This window comes from Lissotriton helveticus, chromosome 4_1 (assembly GCF_964261635.1).
Source record: "Lissotriton helveticus chromosome 4_1, aLisHel1.1, whole genome shotgun sequence".
Taxonomy (NCBI): Eukaryota; Metazoa; Chordata; class Amphibia; order Caudata; family Salamandridae; genus Lissotriton; species Lissotriton helveticus.
In genome coordinates this window covers 565,379,436-565,398,768 of record NC_136063.1, presented here as the reverse complement: position 1 = coordinate 565,398,768, position 19,333 = coordinate 565,379,436, and the positions used below count along the sequence as shown (strand labels likewise).

Sequence of the window (19,333 nt, the reverse complement as noted above, 5' to 3'; positions counted from 1 at the left end):
CACTAATAAGCAATTCAGTCTGGTGGACTGATGATCAACTCTGGATTTGACGAGGGAGTGATAACTTCGGTTTCTCTGAGACAGAAGTTGAGATTCCAGTGGAAGGTAACTGGTCAAGATAAGGATGTCCAAGAACCACTTTGGTGTGACAAAGCTGGTAAGGGAGGAAAGTACACGCTTCACTGCCCTGGTGACTTTGCATGATTTGCAGAGGGTGAAAGAAACTAGTTACTGACATTTAACAATAGTTTTGCAGCATAGTCGTCTTCCAGATTCACATACTGTGCATATCCAGACTGACAACATTCAGCAGCTCCAAAATTAATCTGTAGAGGCTGTGGAGACTATCTCCGTCTCCTGGGGTGTGCCAATATGGAGCTCAAATACCACATAGTAGTAAAACAGGAGTCATGGTTGAAATTACCATGGGCACCCCAGAGTTTACCCTGAAGCAATCCCCCTACTGAAGTCCATACATCAATTGAAGGGAGCATTGATAAAAGACTTGTGACCTTTAACAAACTTGACAATTTCTTTGGCAAACTGCGTTTCAGTTGTCACTTTAGAAAAATAAGAGCCAATGGTTAAAAGATGAGGAACAGACACAGGGCCCCCACAGAAGGTATGAAGTACGAACATCGTATGTGTAGCTACGAAACGGCAAGACATGAAGGTTGAAGATGTCAAACTGGTCTGGAAAAGTGGAGTATTTCACATGAGTGAAATAGATTACAAAGAGGAACCTTTTGAAAGAGGTGGAAGCTGGGGGAGTGGGCCATTGACAGAAGAGGACTTTGCCTTTTGGATTGGTAGGCTTTGGAGAGGTCCACCCAAAGTGGCATATGGCAAGCTCAGAATAGATCGATCTGTTCGGCTGTGTAGATGTGGGGAGGAGCAGGCTACATACTAGGGACTATGCTCTTCTCTTGTCAGTTAAGCGATTCTTACTTCGAGGAAATGCATTTAATGGTGTGTGTGTGTGATTGTTTTTTTGTAATAAATTCCTCCTATCCATCATCTATGAAAGTTGGGTCTATATATTTTATATTCAGTAAAATAACAAAAACGTCAGAAGTGTATCTCTTTAGAGAGCTATGTTGCAACAAACATTTTATACAAGGGTTACTTCATACTTTTTTCACCAGTGTTTTTTTTTTGGGGCGGGTGGGGGGGGGGGAGAGAGAACACACCTTCAAAGATGGGACTGTGCAATTTCATTAAGTGATGTGTGAGGCATAAATATGCGGTTTTGATGATACTATAATATACTTTCAGAGCCTAGAGAAAACTACCGTAAAATCCACCCCAAACCATGTGTGCTTCAAAACACTTTGAACACCAAAAATAAGAAAACTGTATTGGATGACGTAAGACTAGAAACAAGATCAAAATATTTAATGCACTTACAAGTTAGGAAGGAAACAAGACTACTCAAGAAGATGCTTTGAATGAAGCATGGCTAAACCTAATCTTTTTGGAGAGAAGAAATTTGACGGCTTTAGGGACAAATAGCTGGGTACAATTCCGAATTTAAACATTTGCAGGACTCTGAGGGCAAGAGTAAAGATGTGAGTGGGACTGTTAACATGCTCCTCCATATTACCAAAGCAAAACACAAACGCCTATTTTTGAGAGAAAAAAAAAAAATACCCATTAGGTAGTCTACACAGCATAATTAACTTAAATAAACCACATTATTAGGGGAGGGCATTCTTTTATGTTTAGCATTGCTCCAGGCAAAGATCCGGTTTGAACTGAGGAAGGTGTGAAAATCGTAGTAATTCCAGTGATTAAGTGACTCAATGCAGTTTAACTTACATTTCCATATTTATTCTTTGAAAAGAAACATTGCTAGTTCGCTCCTGAAGGTGGTAGTGGCCTGAAATGCATTGAGCGAAATAACCGACAATGGAGATACTTGCACCAGTCGGATTAATTGTTGAGATTTTCATAGGACTACTCAACAAAACAAGTTTGGAATGAAGAGTGCAAATCATTAATTGAAGAACTACAAGTTCTAAACATGGTTGCACGAGATCAGAGCTTAGGTATGCCTCGTTCAAAGTGATTCTAAAATCTTCCACTATGCCCATTGGCCCCTGCTCCAGACAGAGGGGGGAGGGGGAGGCCCAAGAAGCAGTCAGAATATTAGTATGGGTCACTCCAAGAGCAGCTAGCGGCTGGAGGACTTTACTAGTTGGTGTCCTGCAAGCCACAATGAGTGCTCTACTTTAGTGGGCTAACTTAAGGGCTTCCTGGAACAGACTGGAACCAGAACGAATTAAAGACAGCATGGTCTTGGAGGATGTGTTTCTGAATAGTTAAGCAGTAGACCCTGAACTCTGCCAGTAAGAGGCCAATAGCACCAAGGTACCTTTGGGTTGGTTAATGCTTTCTACAAATCCGAAAATAAATAAAGCGGACTTACAGGTAGAAAGGAACTACCAGTTGTCGCTAGCCCATGGAGCAAGACTTGATGAACACTATCAACACCAAGATTAGAGTCTTTGTTCTCCAGACCATATGGCGGCCAAGATGTAGAGGTTCTGCAGAACGTACCCAGCTTGTTATGTGAGTGGCAAGCCTGGAGGTCCACCCAAGACACTACTGGTGCCCGTACTAGTACTCTGCCTCAGGCAACAAATATACGATGGTGATCATGCCACCAGGTAGGTCACGGCAGCACTACTGAGGAGCACTACTGCCAAGGTAGTGCCAGTGCTCCCCCTCTGATCTTTTCCATGGTCGAATTTCCTAGGAAGGTTATATCCGACAGCCAAATTTAAATTTCACATCGATAAGTACAATGTGCGGGCAATCAGGAATGACTACCTGTTCTCTACCTACCACCACTAACAGACCACTGGTATGGTGAAATGCTTTCAAAGACCCTCAAAAGCATGAAGGGACCTATACGAGAGATACTTAAGAGGAAGTGGTACCGTCTCTTTTGTTCACCTACTAGGGGATTGTACAGGAAGGGGTGGGGGTTTATCCTATTTGAACTTTTGTTTATTCATCCTGCCCTTGTTTCACAAACTTGAGAGGGCTTGGAGCGTACCCCCCTACTCTTGATGTTAAGAACTGTGTCCTCAGACTTAGCAAGCAGATGGCTCCGTTAATGAACACAGTGAAGAAAACCCCTCAAGCTCATCAAAAGACGAGTGTTTGTTCATCAAGAAGGCACCACTAAACAAGAACCAGGAGGGTCAGGAGGTATTGGTACAGAAACAAGTTGGTCCTTGAGCTTTCAAGAAGAAAATGGAGCTTCCATTAGGAGGGCGACCAGCAAGACTGTCAGCTAAGTGGGTGATACAGTTGCCACCTGGCAACCCTCTTGGTTGTTCATTTGAACTGACTGAAGCCTTACCATAGCGACTTAGACCTTACAATCAGCAATCTAGCCCTAGCGGAAGAGACTGTCCCCTTCCCAGACCAGGTGCTTAGTGATGAAAAGATGGTTCAGTACATGGGGTACGCCTTGCACCTGATCTAACGTCTGAGAAGCAGAACGGGTGTAGAGAGGTATTAGAAAGGTTAAACACCTCTTTTTCGCTCAATATATGGTTAGCGCCAATCTGTGTCCATGGCAGAGGCACCGTGGGACAGCTTACCAATAAAAAGCAAGCTCCATAAGATTTTGGATTGGGGTCCAGGAGTGAATCAAGGCAGAACTGACTGACTGAGGGTACTTGTAGAGGGCATTTATGCTGAGGCGTCTTGGCGCTGAATAGGGTTTTCTGGAAAATGCACCGTTAGCATTATGAAAAAAGCCTGGGTTTGATAGCTTTCCTAAAGATGGACCGAGAAGGCTGTAATCTGAGAGAGACGGGCAGAGAATTCCATAGTTTGGCTGCCAGGAATGAAAAGCATTTCCTCCTACCTGACCCGTTTCATCGAGGGGGGAAGAACCAACCCACTGTCCGAGGACCTTAAGCAACGCAAAGGAATGTACCGGGAAAATAATCGCTGCACGTCTTCCGCCCGCCTCCATAGAGTGCTTTGTGCACTGGGCTTTGAATTCCACCCGCCGTCTCACTGTTAGCCAATGTAGTTGTTTAATACTGGCCTAAGTGGAATGGTGGTTAGGTAGACCATACAAGACTCTAGCCGCAGCATTTTGGAGTGACAAGCTTATTCAGCGGTTTCACTCCAGCGCCCAAATAAAGAGCATTACAGTAATCTATCCTTGATAGAATAAGGGCGCCAACCACCGTTTTCCTGAGGGAGAACGGGATGAATGGAAGAATTTTGCGCAGTATCTTTAGTGTGAAAAAACACGTAGAGACCACTTGATTAATTTCACACAAGTCAGATCTTTATCCATGAGAAAGCAGAGGTTTCTGGCCTTGGCCACCGGTGACTGGCAAATGCCGGCTGTAGGGGGCCACCAACGGTGGTTCCAGAAGGAAGATTGTTTGCCAAATTCCAGGAGGCAGAAGCAACCAAGATCCTGGGCCTTCGAGAGACTAACAGAGCTCCTATCCCATGAGCCAGCCTTATGGCTCGGGTACCCAAACAGGGATTGACAGACCTCTGATGGACTTTTGTTTTTTGCATGGACTTTTGGGCTTTCAATTGAGACACAAAGACAAAGGCCTCATACTATCATAGGGGCCAACGAGTTGCTCTACAGATATGGGGTAGGCAAGTAAATCCATACATCTGATTTGACCAATGGCTGACAGATTGCCCTTGCATCTGGTACCATGGAGCATGCTGTATTCTGCACTACAGAGAGCCTCTACCAACTCAAGGTTATGTACTTCAGACTAGAGAATGCTTGTGCCGCCTTGCATCACCTGGTCAACTGCGTGTTGTATAGCCTTGAGGAGTAATGAAATTAAGATGTGCAGTCCGTTTCAATAGGTTAAGAGAACACTTAGGATGTGGACACTTGATGAGGAGACAAACACTAGTGGTCTGGTTACCAGGAAATATTGCTGGTTCCAAAGCAAGAAAGAAAGAAAACAGCTGCAACAGCCATGAGGTGCGAGTGCTGGGCCCCACTACAATTCATACACAAGAAACCAGAACTGGTTGGGCAGAGTATCCATAAACATACATACTGCTTCCAACAGGAAAATCCAGACAAAACGCCTAATGGAAGCTTACTACTTAGAAGACGCAATGCGCAAACAGTTCCACTAAATAACATATAACATCATACAGCTTTGCCATATTCGAACACCACACATACATTTAACACATTTGAGAAGTATCATATAGTTGGACCTCACCGATATCACAACAGCCCTCCCCTATTGGCAAACCAACATCTCTCTCTAAAGACAGCATGAACACACTACAATACCTGCTCTTCTTCCCCAGACTGATCTAAAGTGATATTGTAGATCCTAACAAGACACTCAGTCTATTACCTCATGCACATATCACAAGTCGAACAACGCAGGTATTAGTCCTTCATATGGCAGAAACTCAAGTCAATAACAATCACCAGCCACACACACAAAAACGAATACACAAAAATATCTATCTATACATATTAACTACACCCATACTACTGATGATCCTACTCAAAAAGAATGATCTGCAAAGGTGTCTGAGAGGGGCGAGAACGTACCCAAAACCAAGAGCTCCGAGATCATATTAATGGCTTTTTCCTATTGGAGTGCTTGTGAATTACCGAAACACTGATGCTTCGTTTGTAATGTGGAGACAATTACCAAATGAACAATGCCACTCTTCAAAATCATAATACCCAACAACTGAAACAATTTAAAGAGCAGTCCAAATGTTTAAGTTTGAACTGCTACAACCAGTAACACTCTAACTCCTTGTCAGATAGTCATACCCTGCAAAACACTTAACAGGGTGGAAACCCCATAACAGTCGAGTGGCCTACATCAAAGGGGGGAGCCCCTCTCCCCACCAGCACAAAGTAGCCTTTCATGATTCCACAACACCATCTTCATCCATCCTCAGCCAATCAAACCACCACCCTGCAAGCTATAACTGAGCAGGGTGGAGACTGCAGCAAAATGCTCAGCAATGATGCACACCGTAACCCCAGTAGAACCGTAAAACAGACACGCACACATACATGCACATAGACTGAATGGTAACCAACCACCTGACCAATCAACAAATGAAAAATAATGATAATGTCTAGCAGGTTCTACGGAACCCCAACAAAACATCCACAATAACACTCCTCTGTATTTGCCTAAAGAAACAGACCACTGCTCTCCACTTGCACCCTCCTGTACAAACAACTTCCCTAATGCCTACTAGGATAATTAAAAATCATCAAACAACAATTACAGCAGACACCTTAGTTGTACACACCTTCAATACCCATCCTCTCTTCGGCTCACACATACATGAACAACGTGCAAATAAAAGCACTGAATACCAAGCACAGAAGCACAAGTTACTTACTTGTGTAACTATATATCTGTAAGAGACATTAGTTAGTGATAGATTCCTTACCTTAGAATATCCCCAGGAGTCAGACTGGATCCGGAAAGTTTTTCTGCTTAGCAGTACCTCTGCGCTCCAGTAGGTGGAGTCCTGTGGCTCCACGTCCGTCACTGGCGTCGTAGGCGCCGATATGACGTCACAAGAGTACTTAGGCGCCACCCATGCGCGCGGACGTCAGTTCTGTACACAACTATTCGCGCCGAAATGCAGAGCCATGCAAGAGACTGACACTTGGTGTATAAAACTAGGGCCATAAAAGGGGATGACCTTAACCCTAGTACTCAGTTCGCAGAACAGGGAGGATGGGCGGGGCGGTAAGGAATCTATCACTAACTAATGTCTCTTACAGATATATCGTTACACAAGTAACTTGGGCATCTGAAAGAGACACGTTAGTGATAGATTCCTTACCTTAGAATAGATACCCCAGCAATACCAACCCCTGTGGTGGGTCTGCAAACAAGATTACACCAGAAAGTCACGGAGCACAGAACGACCCAAAAAAAGTCCCTCCGGACCAGACTGTCAAGGCAGTAGTGCTTGGTAAACGTGTGTAGCGAGGCCCACATAGCTGCCTGACAAATATCCTGCAAGGGGACACCCCGTCCCAAGGCAGTAGTGGCTGCATTTGCCCTGGTCGAATGGGCACGCAGCCCCACAGGAGGCTCCTTCCTGGCCAAGGAGTAACATGCTTTGATGCATAGAACGACCCACCGGGAGATGGTCCGTTTGTGCACCGCCCAAACTTTTTTGGCGCCCACGTAGCCAACAAAGAGTTGATCATCCACCCGGAACTGCCGTGTACGCTGCAGATAGAATGCGAGCGCACATTTTGGGTCCAGACGGTGGAGCTTCTCCTCTTCCCTTGAAGGATGCGGAGGTGGAAAGAAGGTGGGCAAAGTGATGGTCTGCACGATGTGGAAGGGCATGACAACCTTTGGCAAGAAAGAAGGACGGGTCCTTAAAACCACCTTGTGCGAATGAACAGAAAGGAAAGGAGGTTTGGAAGAAAGAGCCTGGAGCTCCCTCACTCTTCTGGCAGTGGTGATGGCAACCAGGAAAACTGTCTTTAGAGTGAGAAGACACAAGGTACAGTTATGAAGGGGCTCGAAGGGAGCGCACATCAGAAAAGTCAAGACAAGGTTCAAGTCCCAATGAGGCATTATAAAGGGTACGGGTGGAAACGTGTGCGTAATGCCTTTAAGGAAACGGTTAACAACCGGGGACTTAAAAAGAGACGGCTGATCTGGAAGCCGTAGAAAGGTAGAGATGGCCGAAAAATAACCTTTGATAGTGCCCAGAGCAGAGCCCTGCTGGGCCAAGGGGACTGGACTGCTGTGGCGGCACTGGGGCCGGAGTCAAGGGAAGCACCAGGGCCGAAGCCAGCGGCGCTGCACCTTATGGCGCCGGGGCAGAGGGCACGGAATCCAGTGGCTCCGGGGCCGGTGCCAGAGGCAGTACCGCTAGGCCAACAGGACCTGGACAAAAGACCGCTGGGCCCGCCGGTGGGGGCCAGAGGCCTAAAAAGGAGGTCCAGGGCAGCAAGAAACTCTTGCATCTGTTCGGGAGTCGCTGACGGACCCGGCTATGGCGGGTAGGCCGCGGGACTCCCAGGCTCCTGAGGAACCGCCGGGGCGGAGCCCTTGTCCCCCTCGTCCGCCTCTGAGGAGCGACGGGGGGATGTCGGAGAGCGAACACGCTTCTTCGGCTTCTTTTTATGGTGTAGCTTAACGGAATCTGAAGGTGAAGACTTCGAGCCCGAGGAGCAACAGTTCCGTACCCGCGAACGCCCTCTAGACCCGCAGCGGCAGTGAAAGGAGTCTTCGGGGCCATAGCTCAACCGTCTCGACAGTCCCGGGAGTCATGGTCGGTCACCAGGCAGTAGAGGCAGACATCGTGGAGGTCCGCCACTGACATATTACAGCGGCACGACCCACAAGACTTAAAGCCGGGCATCTCTACGTGCACCAGGAGACAAGAGAAGGAGACAAAAAGTCTCAAAAAGTAGTAAAAAAATTACCGAGGTACGTGCTCAATCCGGATCTGCACTCTCGGTGCGGAAAAAGAAAGAACAGACGTCAGCGGGTCTGGGTAGCGCCCAAGTACTCTCCGTGACGTCATCTCGGCGCCTACCACGCCAGTGACAGAGGCGGAGCCGCAGGACGCCACCTACTGGCGCGCAGAGGTACTGCTAAGCAGAAAAAAATTCCGGATCCAGTCTGACGCCTGGGGATATTCTAAGGTAAGGAATCTATCACTAACGTATCTCTTTCAGATACAACGGACACAAAAGAAAACACAGTGAACAAACATTCTATTTTTATAGTCACATCCCACAAGTGTTCTGCACAAAAACACGCATTGAACTAGCACAGTAACTAGATCCAGGATACTAGACACCCAAAATAGACAAGTCCTCGCTTAATTTAAGACTTGGTGAACAAACTCACTGCCGGACCCTTCTCCAACACTGTGAATGTCCAGGGAAACGAAAAAAGGAAAATAGTCTTTTCTCAGCTTCTAGCCTTTGCAGAGCCACACACCCACTGTAAAAAATGATGCACTGTTCCTTTAACATGTTCTCTGTCTCAGTGACGTACGTATTCTGCAGACAATAGGTCATGACTGGAGCAGAAAGGGGAGACGCCTCTTGGTAACAGGTTAAAATTCCAAGGATATACTGAGAGGACTAAAACAGAAAAATTTTCAGTAGACTGACAGAATCTTCGCACCAGCTGGGACCTCGATCTCATACACCAGTCCTCACCCCACACTACCACCAAGTAGGAAAGAGACAGTAGTTCTGAGGTGGCACGTTTGAATCCGTGTCAGAAAACATGCTCACACAGCATGCAGTGACCCTTGTCTAGAAGGGAAAACACTGTATCCTTCTGGTGACATTTCATGTAATATGTATAAATTCTGAAAATATTTTTAGGTTGAGCATTTGAGACCTCTTCTATATACTTTAGTATATACTTTTATGTGTATGTACTTTGTGGTCTCTGGAGATCAGCCCTAGAACTTGTCTGCTTCCACTTAGGGACTTTTGGTTTTCGGTCCAACTGCTCTATTTAACGGTCTTGATAGAAAACGACCATTAGAGGTCAGTAAAATACCAGAATTGCTTTCTGCGGAGGGACTTTTTTTTTCTGGCAACTGCCTCTATTTAACTTTCTTGATAGAAAACAACCAGCAGAGGTCAGTAAAATACCATAATCACTTTAGCATTCTCTAGATTCCAGTCCATAGAAATGGTTTTCACAAGCACTCGACAACTTTTTTTCAAATCTTGCATTTTCAGTGAAATGACCACCGAAGGCCATTATGTTGTATTGAAAACAGAACTTTGGACTATACCATTTCCCGCTGAAAGGCAATATTTCTCTCCATGTGTTCCCATACCTGGCGTGTCACACAGTTTGTTGCTTACTTTCCCTCCAAGTTTAAGAACAGTAGATGTTTCAGCACCCAGGCTAATGTGCTGCATAGCTAAATACATACAAGGTCAAAAAGGTAGACTGATTGCATTGCAAATGCTTGTTTTCAGTTGTCAGCCACATTACATTTCTTGCTGCATTGCAGGTGCAAAGGATCACACGTTTCACGTGACATGTGGTATCCTCTCCCCAACTGTTCTATAAAGCTTTCTTGACTCCAGCTTAGCACCTGTGGAGTTATGAATACTTAATATAATGTAAGGTTACTTCAGTATCCATTTAAAGCCTGCAGCTTAGTACACTCCAAGCCAGTAACCACTCCTTCCAGACCAGTGATTAGTGTGACAAAACACTTTTTCCAAACCAAAAAGGAACTTCATAGTACACAGAGCATCCACAGCCTTTACAATTTCTTTGCAACTTCCTGAGCTTAAATGTGATACATTTTATTCTCAACACAACCTCTGTACGCTGCGCATTCCTCAGCGGGACATCCGCCCAACGCTGAACATTGCATCAGTGGTCACAGTTTATCCACCTGGCACCTTTCTCAGTCTGTCTGCCCGTCACCCCGGTGGTGAAAAGCTTCTTCCCTAAACCCAGTCTCTCCCTGCTGTTCATTTGTCTGTCAGGCTATTTCCTCCCCAAATGATCCTTCTTCCCTCCAGGGAACTGCGAGATGACGGCAGTGACCAGCATGCTTTCATTTACTCCTTATGCCTCTCAATCCCAGTGTTCTTTTGCATCCAGTCACCAGTGTTACATTTGCAGTTAAGGGGGATGCAGCTGGAGATCCCCAAAGGCAGCCCAGTACATACACTGGAATATTTATCACCACCTAGAAAAGCACCAAAGATGGATAGTGTGATATGAGAGTCAGAGTCCCACCAGGAGCATCATGCAATCAGCTCAGTCACTGAGTGACAAACACGAGGAGCCACATTTTATCACATACAGAACCATGACCAAAGAAGACATCAGGACAAGGAAGGGGCCAAGTGACAAACCAAATGAAACAAAAAGACAAGTACACTGTGAAATGTGACAATTAATGAGGCTAACATAAAAGCCTTTAGAGACTTGACCTGGAATGGGTGCTTGCCATTGGCTGTTTCGATCTCGTTTACTAGTTCTAACCTTTTACCTACTGATGTTTAATATGGCTGGAAAGTTGCAAGCACAGAGAGATTAAGCATGATCCCGGCTCTGTATCCTTGAGGGAATCTAAACGTTCCCTTACAAAAGCAAGTTTTTTTTATTCACATGAAGCAACAGGTTAATAACCCCTTATACCACTGTGGAGCAGTGTGGCTTTATTTACAAAATGACCATGGCTTTGATATAAAACGATATCCTCGTTCCCTTGAATGACTATACAGCACATCACGTTTGCCCTGCATTACTTTTTTATATTGAAACATGACTTGTTGTATACCCGCCTCAAATTAGGGCAGGTAAATCCAAAAGGAAAGAAATTCAGGCAGCTCAAAGATATACCTAGAACTGTAGCTTTAGTGGTGTGCAAGAGATCTATGTAGAGCACAGGCCATAGGCTCCCTTCATGCTGCTTGTATTTTTCTCTTCTAGCCATAATATAGTTAAGCTATGGGCACAGGAGAGTACTTGAGAAATGATTCTACTTTATAAAATGGACCATGGGCTGCGTTGACTTGTAATGGGGAACCCTTGGCCTCTTGATTGGGGCTGTGGTTTGGATGTCACTCGTTCAAAACCAAACACAAAGGAAGTAGTTTCAATTGCTTAATACAAGGGGAATGCATAGCAGTATAATATGTTTGTTAGAGAGAATGCAACCACTTTTCAGTCCAAGTACAGTAATGAGGAAATATCTCTATAAAGCATTCCTGATAAACAGAATTTTCAGTCATTAGTTTCACTCCGTGGGTGTTTTCGGACATGAGATGACGGTCTTAAAAATGATCACTGACCATCCTAATCTGTACCACCTCTGATACCCACCCAGTATGGTCTGGAACTCCAGAAAGCTATGTGTTTACGAGGTGCACAATAACCATACAGAATTCTGTGCAACACGTAATGAGCCTTCACGTTTATGCAGCATTCTCGCGTAGACTTATTTAAAAAACTGTTTGCTTCAATCTTATTTATTTTAGGTTTAGTTTTCAATCAAAAAACATTTTACGACACTGGAAAACAAGTGATGGCTTCTCCAAGCAGAAGGTCTTAGGGTTGCTCAGTGTTGACAGAAACCCTATACTAGGTTACGTGCACAGGCATAGTTCTGTGGTTTGGCTAACTGGAACATGATCTTTCAGTCTTCCAGCCCTGTCAAGTGCCACACATCAGGCATTAAACCAACGCATTTCAGTGTGGTAGTCCGCATCACTGCACTGAAATGCAATATCCCACCTTATGTTATGTTATAGCATTTATTGAGCGCACTACTGTTACCCCTAGGTATCCTGGCGCTATGTGAAATTTCCTGAGGAATGAAAACTCGAGTCAAGCTAGTCCGCAAACAGCCACGTTTTAAAGGCTTTTCGAAAAGCCAAAAGGTTCGACATACCTCTTAGTTACAGAGGAAGCTGATTCCAGGCTCTAGCTGCATTAACTACAAAGCTTTTACCACCCCATGTGGCTTTTTTTTTTTTTACAACCGGCACATGAACCAATTTGGCGCCTCAGCTGTCAATCACCAGGGCTGCTTTAATACACCAGCTACAGTGGCAGGTGGTGCTCCTGGCAGGCTTGGTGGTATGGCTCAGCTGCTTGAGTTCAGCCTGCACTGTGCTACAATGTAACAGTCCGAGCTTCAGAGTCGTTTGAGTCAATAGGCGGGCCGCTGCAGAATTTCTTCTAAAGTTTGGGTTTCAATGAAAGTGCAGCTCAGGGGTAGATCTGAAGCATCAGGAAAGGGGAGGGCTAGAGGTAACCTGCCCCGCAGTACCTTTGGCAGCAAGGCAGCAAGACCATTGAAGCTTCCGGTTGCGATTGTCACGCTCCAGAACTGAGAGCCAGAGGGGGTGCTGATGATACAGCTGCAGCGCGTGGAGTGAGTCCCTGCACTGCATAGGAGGTGATACGGGAGAAGGCCCGGGCGGTGGCAAATAGGGCTGCGGGGCAACTTCATTGCACCACTTGTGGAGATTGGCTGAGCCGCTCACCGACCCTGCCTCGGGGTGCCTGGACTGGAGCCGGTGCTGCTACCCCGACAGTGAGGATGAGGCGGGGGGGGGGGGGGCTCCGGGGCAAAGCAACTGGGCCGTGCAGCAGTAGGCATAAGATGGCGGCCACACAATACTTGGCCTCGGGACAGATAACCTCCTGGGCCTGCGAAATCAAAAGAGTGAGCAATGCAATGCAGCTTGCCCCTCCATGGTATCATCATCCAATCCTGGCGATTCCCACCACAGATACCTGGCTCAGTGCTGCTGGCAGCACACACTGGCCCGGTGCCTGGCAATGAATATGGCATTGGCAGCACCGCTCGTCCACAGCCGGTACACCGCCACTAAAGCACCTGGCTAAAACTGTGCAGTGTGCACAGGGCTGAGCCACAGTTACCACGCTGCAACTTAATGAGGCTACCACATGGCCCGCTAACAGTCATGGCGTGGACTTGCTCGCTGGCCTTCAGCCTCTGAAAGAAGTGTGTCCTCAGAACACTGTATCTAGATGCACTTGCTAATTGTAATGGATGCTATACAATTGGGTTCATCCTGAGCTGCCTGCTGTGTCCTTGTAGTTTGATAACTGTGCAGTCACGCAGTCTCTCTCTGCTCAGTTTGAACAATGATGTGTTAACGCACTTTAGTATAGTGCAACTGGGTCGATGGGTGGGTAGGGCGCCTGTGCCAGTCGACTAGTGCTGCATGCACTTCGCCTGGTTATAGCGCTGCAATCAGCGCCACACATCAGATGAAATAACGATCTCTCCAGCACCAGGCCATACCGTCCAGCTTAACAGTACCATCAGGCAACAAGGGCACTGGATCAGTGTCCTTAAATTTCTGGTGCATTCAGCAGTTTTAAGATCTTCTTAGAGTTTCTGGTAGCTCATATAGGTTTAATTTCTGATATTTACATGTTTCCCTCGTTTTCATTGCTTGATTTTGCTCACAAGAAAGCGTCACTCAGTCATTAAAATGCCACTCATAATTTCGCTGAAAATATCACACATAGCAGTCTGAAACCTTGCCAGCTATGCTTCCAGCTATTACATGTAATAAAATAGGTTGGGATGCAAGATAAGAAAATAAAGGCAACTTTTTTTTGCAACTTAAATCTAACATTTTGTGTAAAAGCAAAATCACAGAGAGTACTTGCCTGTGATAGGAATGGTAACATTGTACTGAAGAGTAACAAAAAGGACAGCTGCTTTAGCTGAAATCTGAAAAGAAAATGGCAAAATTATTAACCAAATTAATGTGTTGCATTAAAAACATAAAACTTTGCAGGCAAATAACCATGTCAAAACATCTGCCTCTTCCTCAAGAACACAAAAAAGTCATGAATGGAAAAGCTTAAATTAATCTCAGCCACTGGTAATTACTCTGGGCAGCATCCAAGCCCATCGCTACTTTGCACACCATACCACCTCAGTTTGGACCGAGCCATATGCAAATGGTGAACAGTTCAGCAAGAACTGAAAGGCCAGGTCCTCCATGAACCTAACACACAAACAACCAAGGACCAGTTTCCTCCTTATTAGGGCTCATCAGCCTGGTATACATTGGCTCCATAGGCACAGTAGTGTAAGGGTGAAACTGGTGTGTAAAGGAAGGAGTAAGGTGAAAAATGAACTTGCCTTATGGGACTATTTTCACGAGGTACTGCCTGGCATATTGCATTAGGAAAGTTTGCTAATCAAATTCATTTGTGTAGCTCTTCTCCAAGTTTCCTGCTATTTAATTTGACAATAACGTATGCACCATTCTTCCCACAAGTTGTGGGGAGACCTCAAATGGAGTGGGAACTCTGGTATCCAGTATTTCTTGCATGATTTCTTCACGAGGGGGTTGAATGCGCTCTTCAAAGGAAACGGTCTTCATTAGAGCACTTTCTAGGGTTGGTTTGAAGGAGTGTAAAAATCTACCACCTTTTGAGAATGTTGGAAACATTGATGACATTGAATGGGCTCTAAGGAAACTGAAAATGAGATCTGGGAAGAAATCCAATTTGAAACTATTACTTGTGACAAACATTTAAGGGAGCAAGTCATGATGAAAAATAAAAATAAAAACAAGTGCCAGAAAGAATTTGGGAGGGTACCGAGATGATGCCGAATACTACTATAAACAATGCCATTGGCATTAAACAATTGGAAAAATGTGTGCATGAATTAGGAGGTCAAGGTAGTACAAACATGAATGATTTTAGGAAAAATGAAACATCATCTGGCTTCAGAGTTGGGAATGATCCATGTCAGTAAGAGCAAGGGTTAAAGAGCGGGAAAAGGTAATCTGAGTTATGTTAGACATGTGGTAGCTTCTACCATGTTGGGAACTTAAAAGAGTTTTGAGCGATTGATAAGATTTGGGTCTACACTCTGGGAATCTATGAATTTACCCACACCACTTTCACAACCTCGAATTCTCCTTCATGACGTATCTGACATTCCCAAGCTGACCCACCATGCTCGTCGCTGGCTTGTCACTGCCCTTACTGTTGCCAAATCTGTATTTTACGGTATTGGTATTCTGCAAAATTGCAGTTACAGGAGGAATGGCTCACAGAGATGTGCAAGTCTGCGTCCTATGAAGGGTCATTTCAACCTAATGGAGAGAGGAGATATTTTTCTTGTTATAGGGTCCCCCTTTTCACAGAATACCCCGCCCCCATAATTTGCATCAATTAAGTCTTCCGCATCACTATTATTGCGCCACCTTTCTCCACCCACTTGTATTATTATAATTGGACTCTGCCAAACCGGTTTATCTTCCCTGTTTTATAGTGGAGGCTTTTCCTACCTTCTCTCTCTCATACTATCTTCCTTTACTCTCCTTACTTTTTCCCTTCTATAGCTTATTCTCTCACCTCTTTCTTCATCTTTTCTTAAATATTGTGTATAAATATTTGTTGTTATAGGTGCATGTATCACAATTCACATCTGTAACTCAATATGGAAGTAAACGGGACTTGCATGTTACCGTATTTGCTGTTATTGCTCAATTCTTATGTTATCAATAAACTAATTACTACACAAAAAATATTTAAAAAACGTTTGCAATCACGGTTAAAAAAAAACAGTTGTTTCAGAAGACTGTGCAAGGTTAACAGGGGGAAAAAGTCAATTGTGTTACAGAAGACTGCGAAAATTTAATCTGAATGTAGTTTTAAGTGTAAGCCAAATCAGACAAAGGTTTTCCCAAATGCTTGGTGCATTTTGATGGAAAGGCTGTACTTCTGGTGGTAGATTTGTCTCCGTGGTTCAGCATACTGGTATAACTAGTGATGTTCGAGACATGGGGGAAGAATTAATACCAGCTGGTGCTCAAACAGGAGGTAATATGGGACATAAAATACATTTGCTGGGCTATTTCTGAGTGGACATAGCCTTCTCAAGTAAGAACATAAAAGGAAAGTCCACACGGCTAAAAACAGTGATGCCAAACTCAACTGGTCACACCGACAAGAAATGGGTATTCTGTTAGATCCGAATGACAGTCCACCAGTGTATTCCAACTGTGATTTGGGTGACAATAGTCAATTTGTGTCCTCCTTGAAGAAAAATTATTTTAAAGTATTCGGAGAGGAGTTTGGAAGATTTGAGGGCTTCACAAATAATATGTAAAAAAACATGGTGCCAATTAAAGAGAAGGTCTGTGATTTAGCCATAACCTACAGAGAGAAGCTCAAAATAATGTTAGAAGATTTGTGAGCTAATATTATAATCAAATCTATGGAATCGTCTCCATGGGTTTCTCCAGTTGTAATTTCTTTAAAGTGAGTTGAGATTCAGTATCTGTCTATGCAGTACAAATGAAAAAATTATACAAATAGAAGCCCCCTTTCAAATCTTCATGAGCAGTTATATACACTTGCAGGTGTTACTGGGTCTTGATCTAGCAAGCCGGTATCAGGTTGAGTTGAAAGAGGAATCTAAACATTTAACTGGCTTTGGAATTCCAGAGGGTTTTCTTTCATTTTTGTACAATGTATTTTAGCCCAGCGAGATTCAGTCTTTCAACTAATTATGGAAACCTTAAAGAGGATGACTGGCATGGTGGCTCTACGGTACAATATTCTGGTGTTTGACCAGGATTATTCTAATCATAATAATATTCTATTTAGTGTTTTCAGTATGCTGGAAAGAGAATTCTAATACTGAAAATTACAAAGTGCAAATTTAGATGTGAAAGTTAGACTATATTGAGCATGAGGGTACCAAGGACGTAATCAAAACAGAAATATACACAAGCAATTTGAAAAGCACCAATCCTCCAATTCAATGAATCTTTGTTACCATTCCTTGGATTGTGTTCTATACAAAATGTGAACCTTTGAGATCTTTACTGAAGAAAAAAATTCATTTTTTGTGGGGCAAATAGCAACAACTAGTATTTGAAAAGCAGAATAATTAAATGTTAAGGGCACCATTCTTGATGTTTGAAATTGGATTGGGTGTCTTTTGGTTGCAGTATGACATATTATGGGAAGAACGCCTTTAACTGTGCAGTTGGCATGTTCAGGGACCATGCTTCAGTCCTATCATGCTACACATGACCCCGGAAAAGCCAAATGTACATGCAGATTACATCTCGCATCTACCTCTGGAGCTATGCAAAGGAGTTAATGCAGAGGAAGACGACAGAAGCGGCACCCACCATGGAAGATTGTAATCGCATTTACACAACGCTTAATACCACTGACAAGGTGCTAAATCAAGAGAGTTATGAGAAAGATCTTTCAAGGAGGCTGTGGAAATGAATTTGGTTTTAGAGTATGTAGTTGAAAGTCTGTCAGAAGAACGTAAATAGAAAGGAAACCTTAGTGCATGTTTTAAAGTGAAAGATGAGTTAATGGAATGGAATGTTATTTTAATGAGAGGTGATAAAGTTATTCCACACATTGTTCTAACAAAAAGAGTTGTACAGTGTGGGTCATGAAGGGCATTTGGAAGTGTCCAGCATTAAAAGGAGACTCACAATTCTATTGGTGGTCCAGTATTAACAGAATAGTTGATGAGCATGTGAGCATGTGCGTCTAACAACAAATTGGATAAACCTTGTTTTCTGTCTAGAACCTGTAGAATGTCCTGCAGGTTAGTTTAATAAGCAAGGACAGTTATTGGGTTAAGGAGGTTTTTATTCGGGAAAGTGTGCCAGAAGAGCTGGTATTGTGCACAAGAGTTACATATGATCATCCTCACTGATGTGGATAGTTCTGAAGGTTCGATAGGGAGGCAAAATAATATATTCAGTTAACTGTGAAGTGTGGTTGGTCTTTAAAGAAAGCATTCAATGCAATTCTTTTGATTTATACCCATCACAGATTTAAGAGGTAGACCAATAGCACCTTTTGAATTGTCAAGGGGTAGAAAACTTGGTTCCAAACGTATTCCTTGGTGACTCCAGGAACACAATATTGTTTGTTGTGGGGTGGATTTCAGCAAGGTCACAGAATGTTCAGAAACATTATTATGTTCCCTCATTTTACACAAATATATAAGAGGCATGTTTTTTAGTCACTGCTTCAAAATTGAACAGTGGTCTCCAATTAAGAATCCTGGTGACAAAGGCTGTAGAAAAATAGCCCTTTTTGACATGGTAACCCATACTTTTTGCCTGGTGTGACCTCAACTGGAAGTGCACTGGGTTCCACTAACCAGGCCGCCAGAGCGCTTTCCTAAAATTGTACAATTGTTTCCCCAATTGTCAAAACCTTTAGTACCCTCTGTGAGTACCTAGTAAATGGTATCCTTGGTACCTAGGGCATGAGGTTCTAAAGAGTGTCCCTAAGGTCAGCAGTACGAATTCTGCCACCCTAAGGGACCCATCACCAAGCACATGCAAGTTTGCCATTGCAGGCTGCATGTCTTGGTGAACACATCCCTGTGTGCCATGTCCCCTAACACTGTATGTGATATTTGTAAGTCACCCCTACAGCAGGCCTGACCGTCCTAAGGCAGGGTGTGGAATATTACAAGTAAGGGCATATCTGCATGAGCAGATATGCCCCTGTGCTGGTCAGTTCTATTATGGCAAGTGGACAGGGAAGCCACTTTAAAACGTGCTGGGCTGTGGTGATAACAAGCTCCCTAGTTACATAACGGCTTCACTGAAAATTGGGTTGTTTGATATCAAACATTTTTATTGAGAAACCCACACTGATTCCAGTGATGTATTTATCAATACATGCACCCAGAGGGCACTTTAGATCTTGCCAGTCTCAGGTGTGCTCCCCGACTGGCTTCTGCCAGCCTGCCACCTGAGACACTGTTCTGACCTCTTAGGGTGAGAGCCTCT

General features: G+C 44.2%; 1 protein-coding gene across 2 annotated transcripts in view; it reads right to left on the bottom strand.

Annotated features, from left to right (window-relative positions):
• Positions 1 to 19,333, bottom strand: part of TRAM1 (translocation associated membrane protein 1) — a 306,166-nt gene that overhangs the window by 143,048 nt on the left and 143,785 nt on the right. For both annotated transcript variants that reach the window (XM_078687162.1, XM_078687163.1), the window contains one exon: positions 14,193 to 14,256. Coding sequence is in view for 1 of the 2 variants with exons in the window: in XM_078687163.1 (XP_078543289.1) it covers positions 14,193 to 14,256 (64 nt within the window). In the remaining variant the exon portion in view is untranslated. The remainder of the gene's footprint in view (positions 1 to 14,192; positions 14,257 to 19,333) is intronic.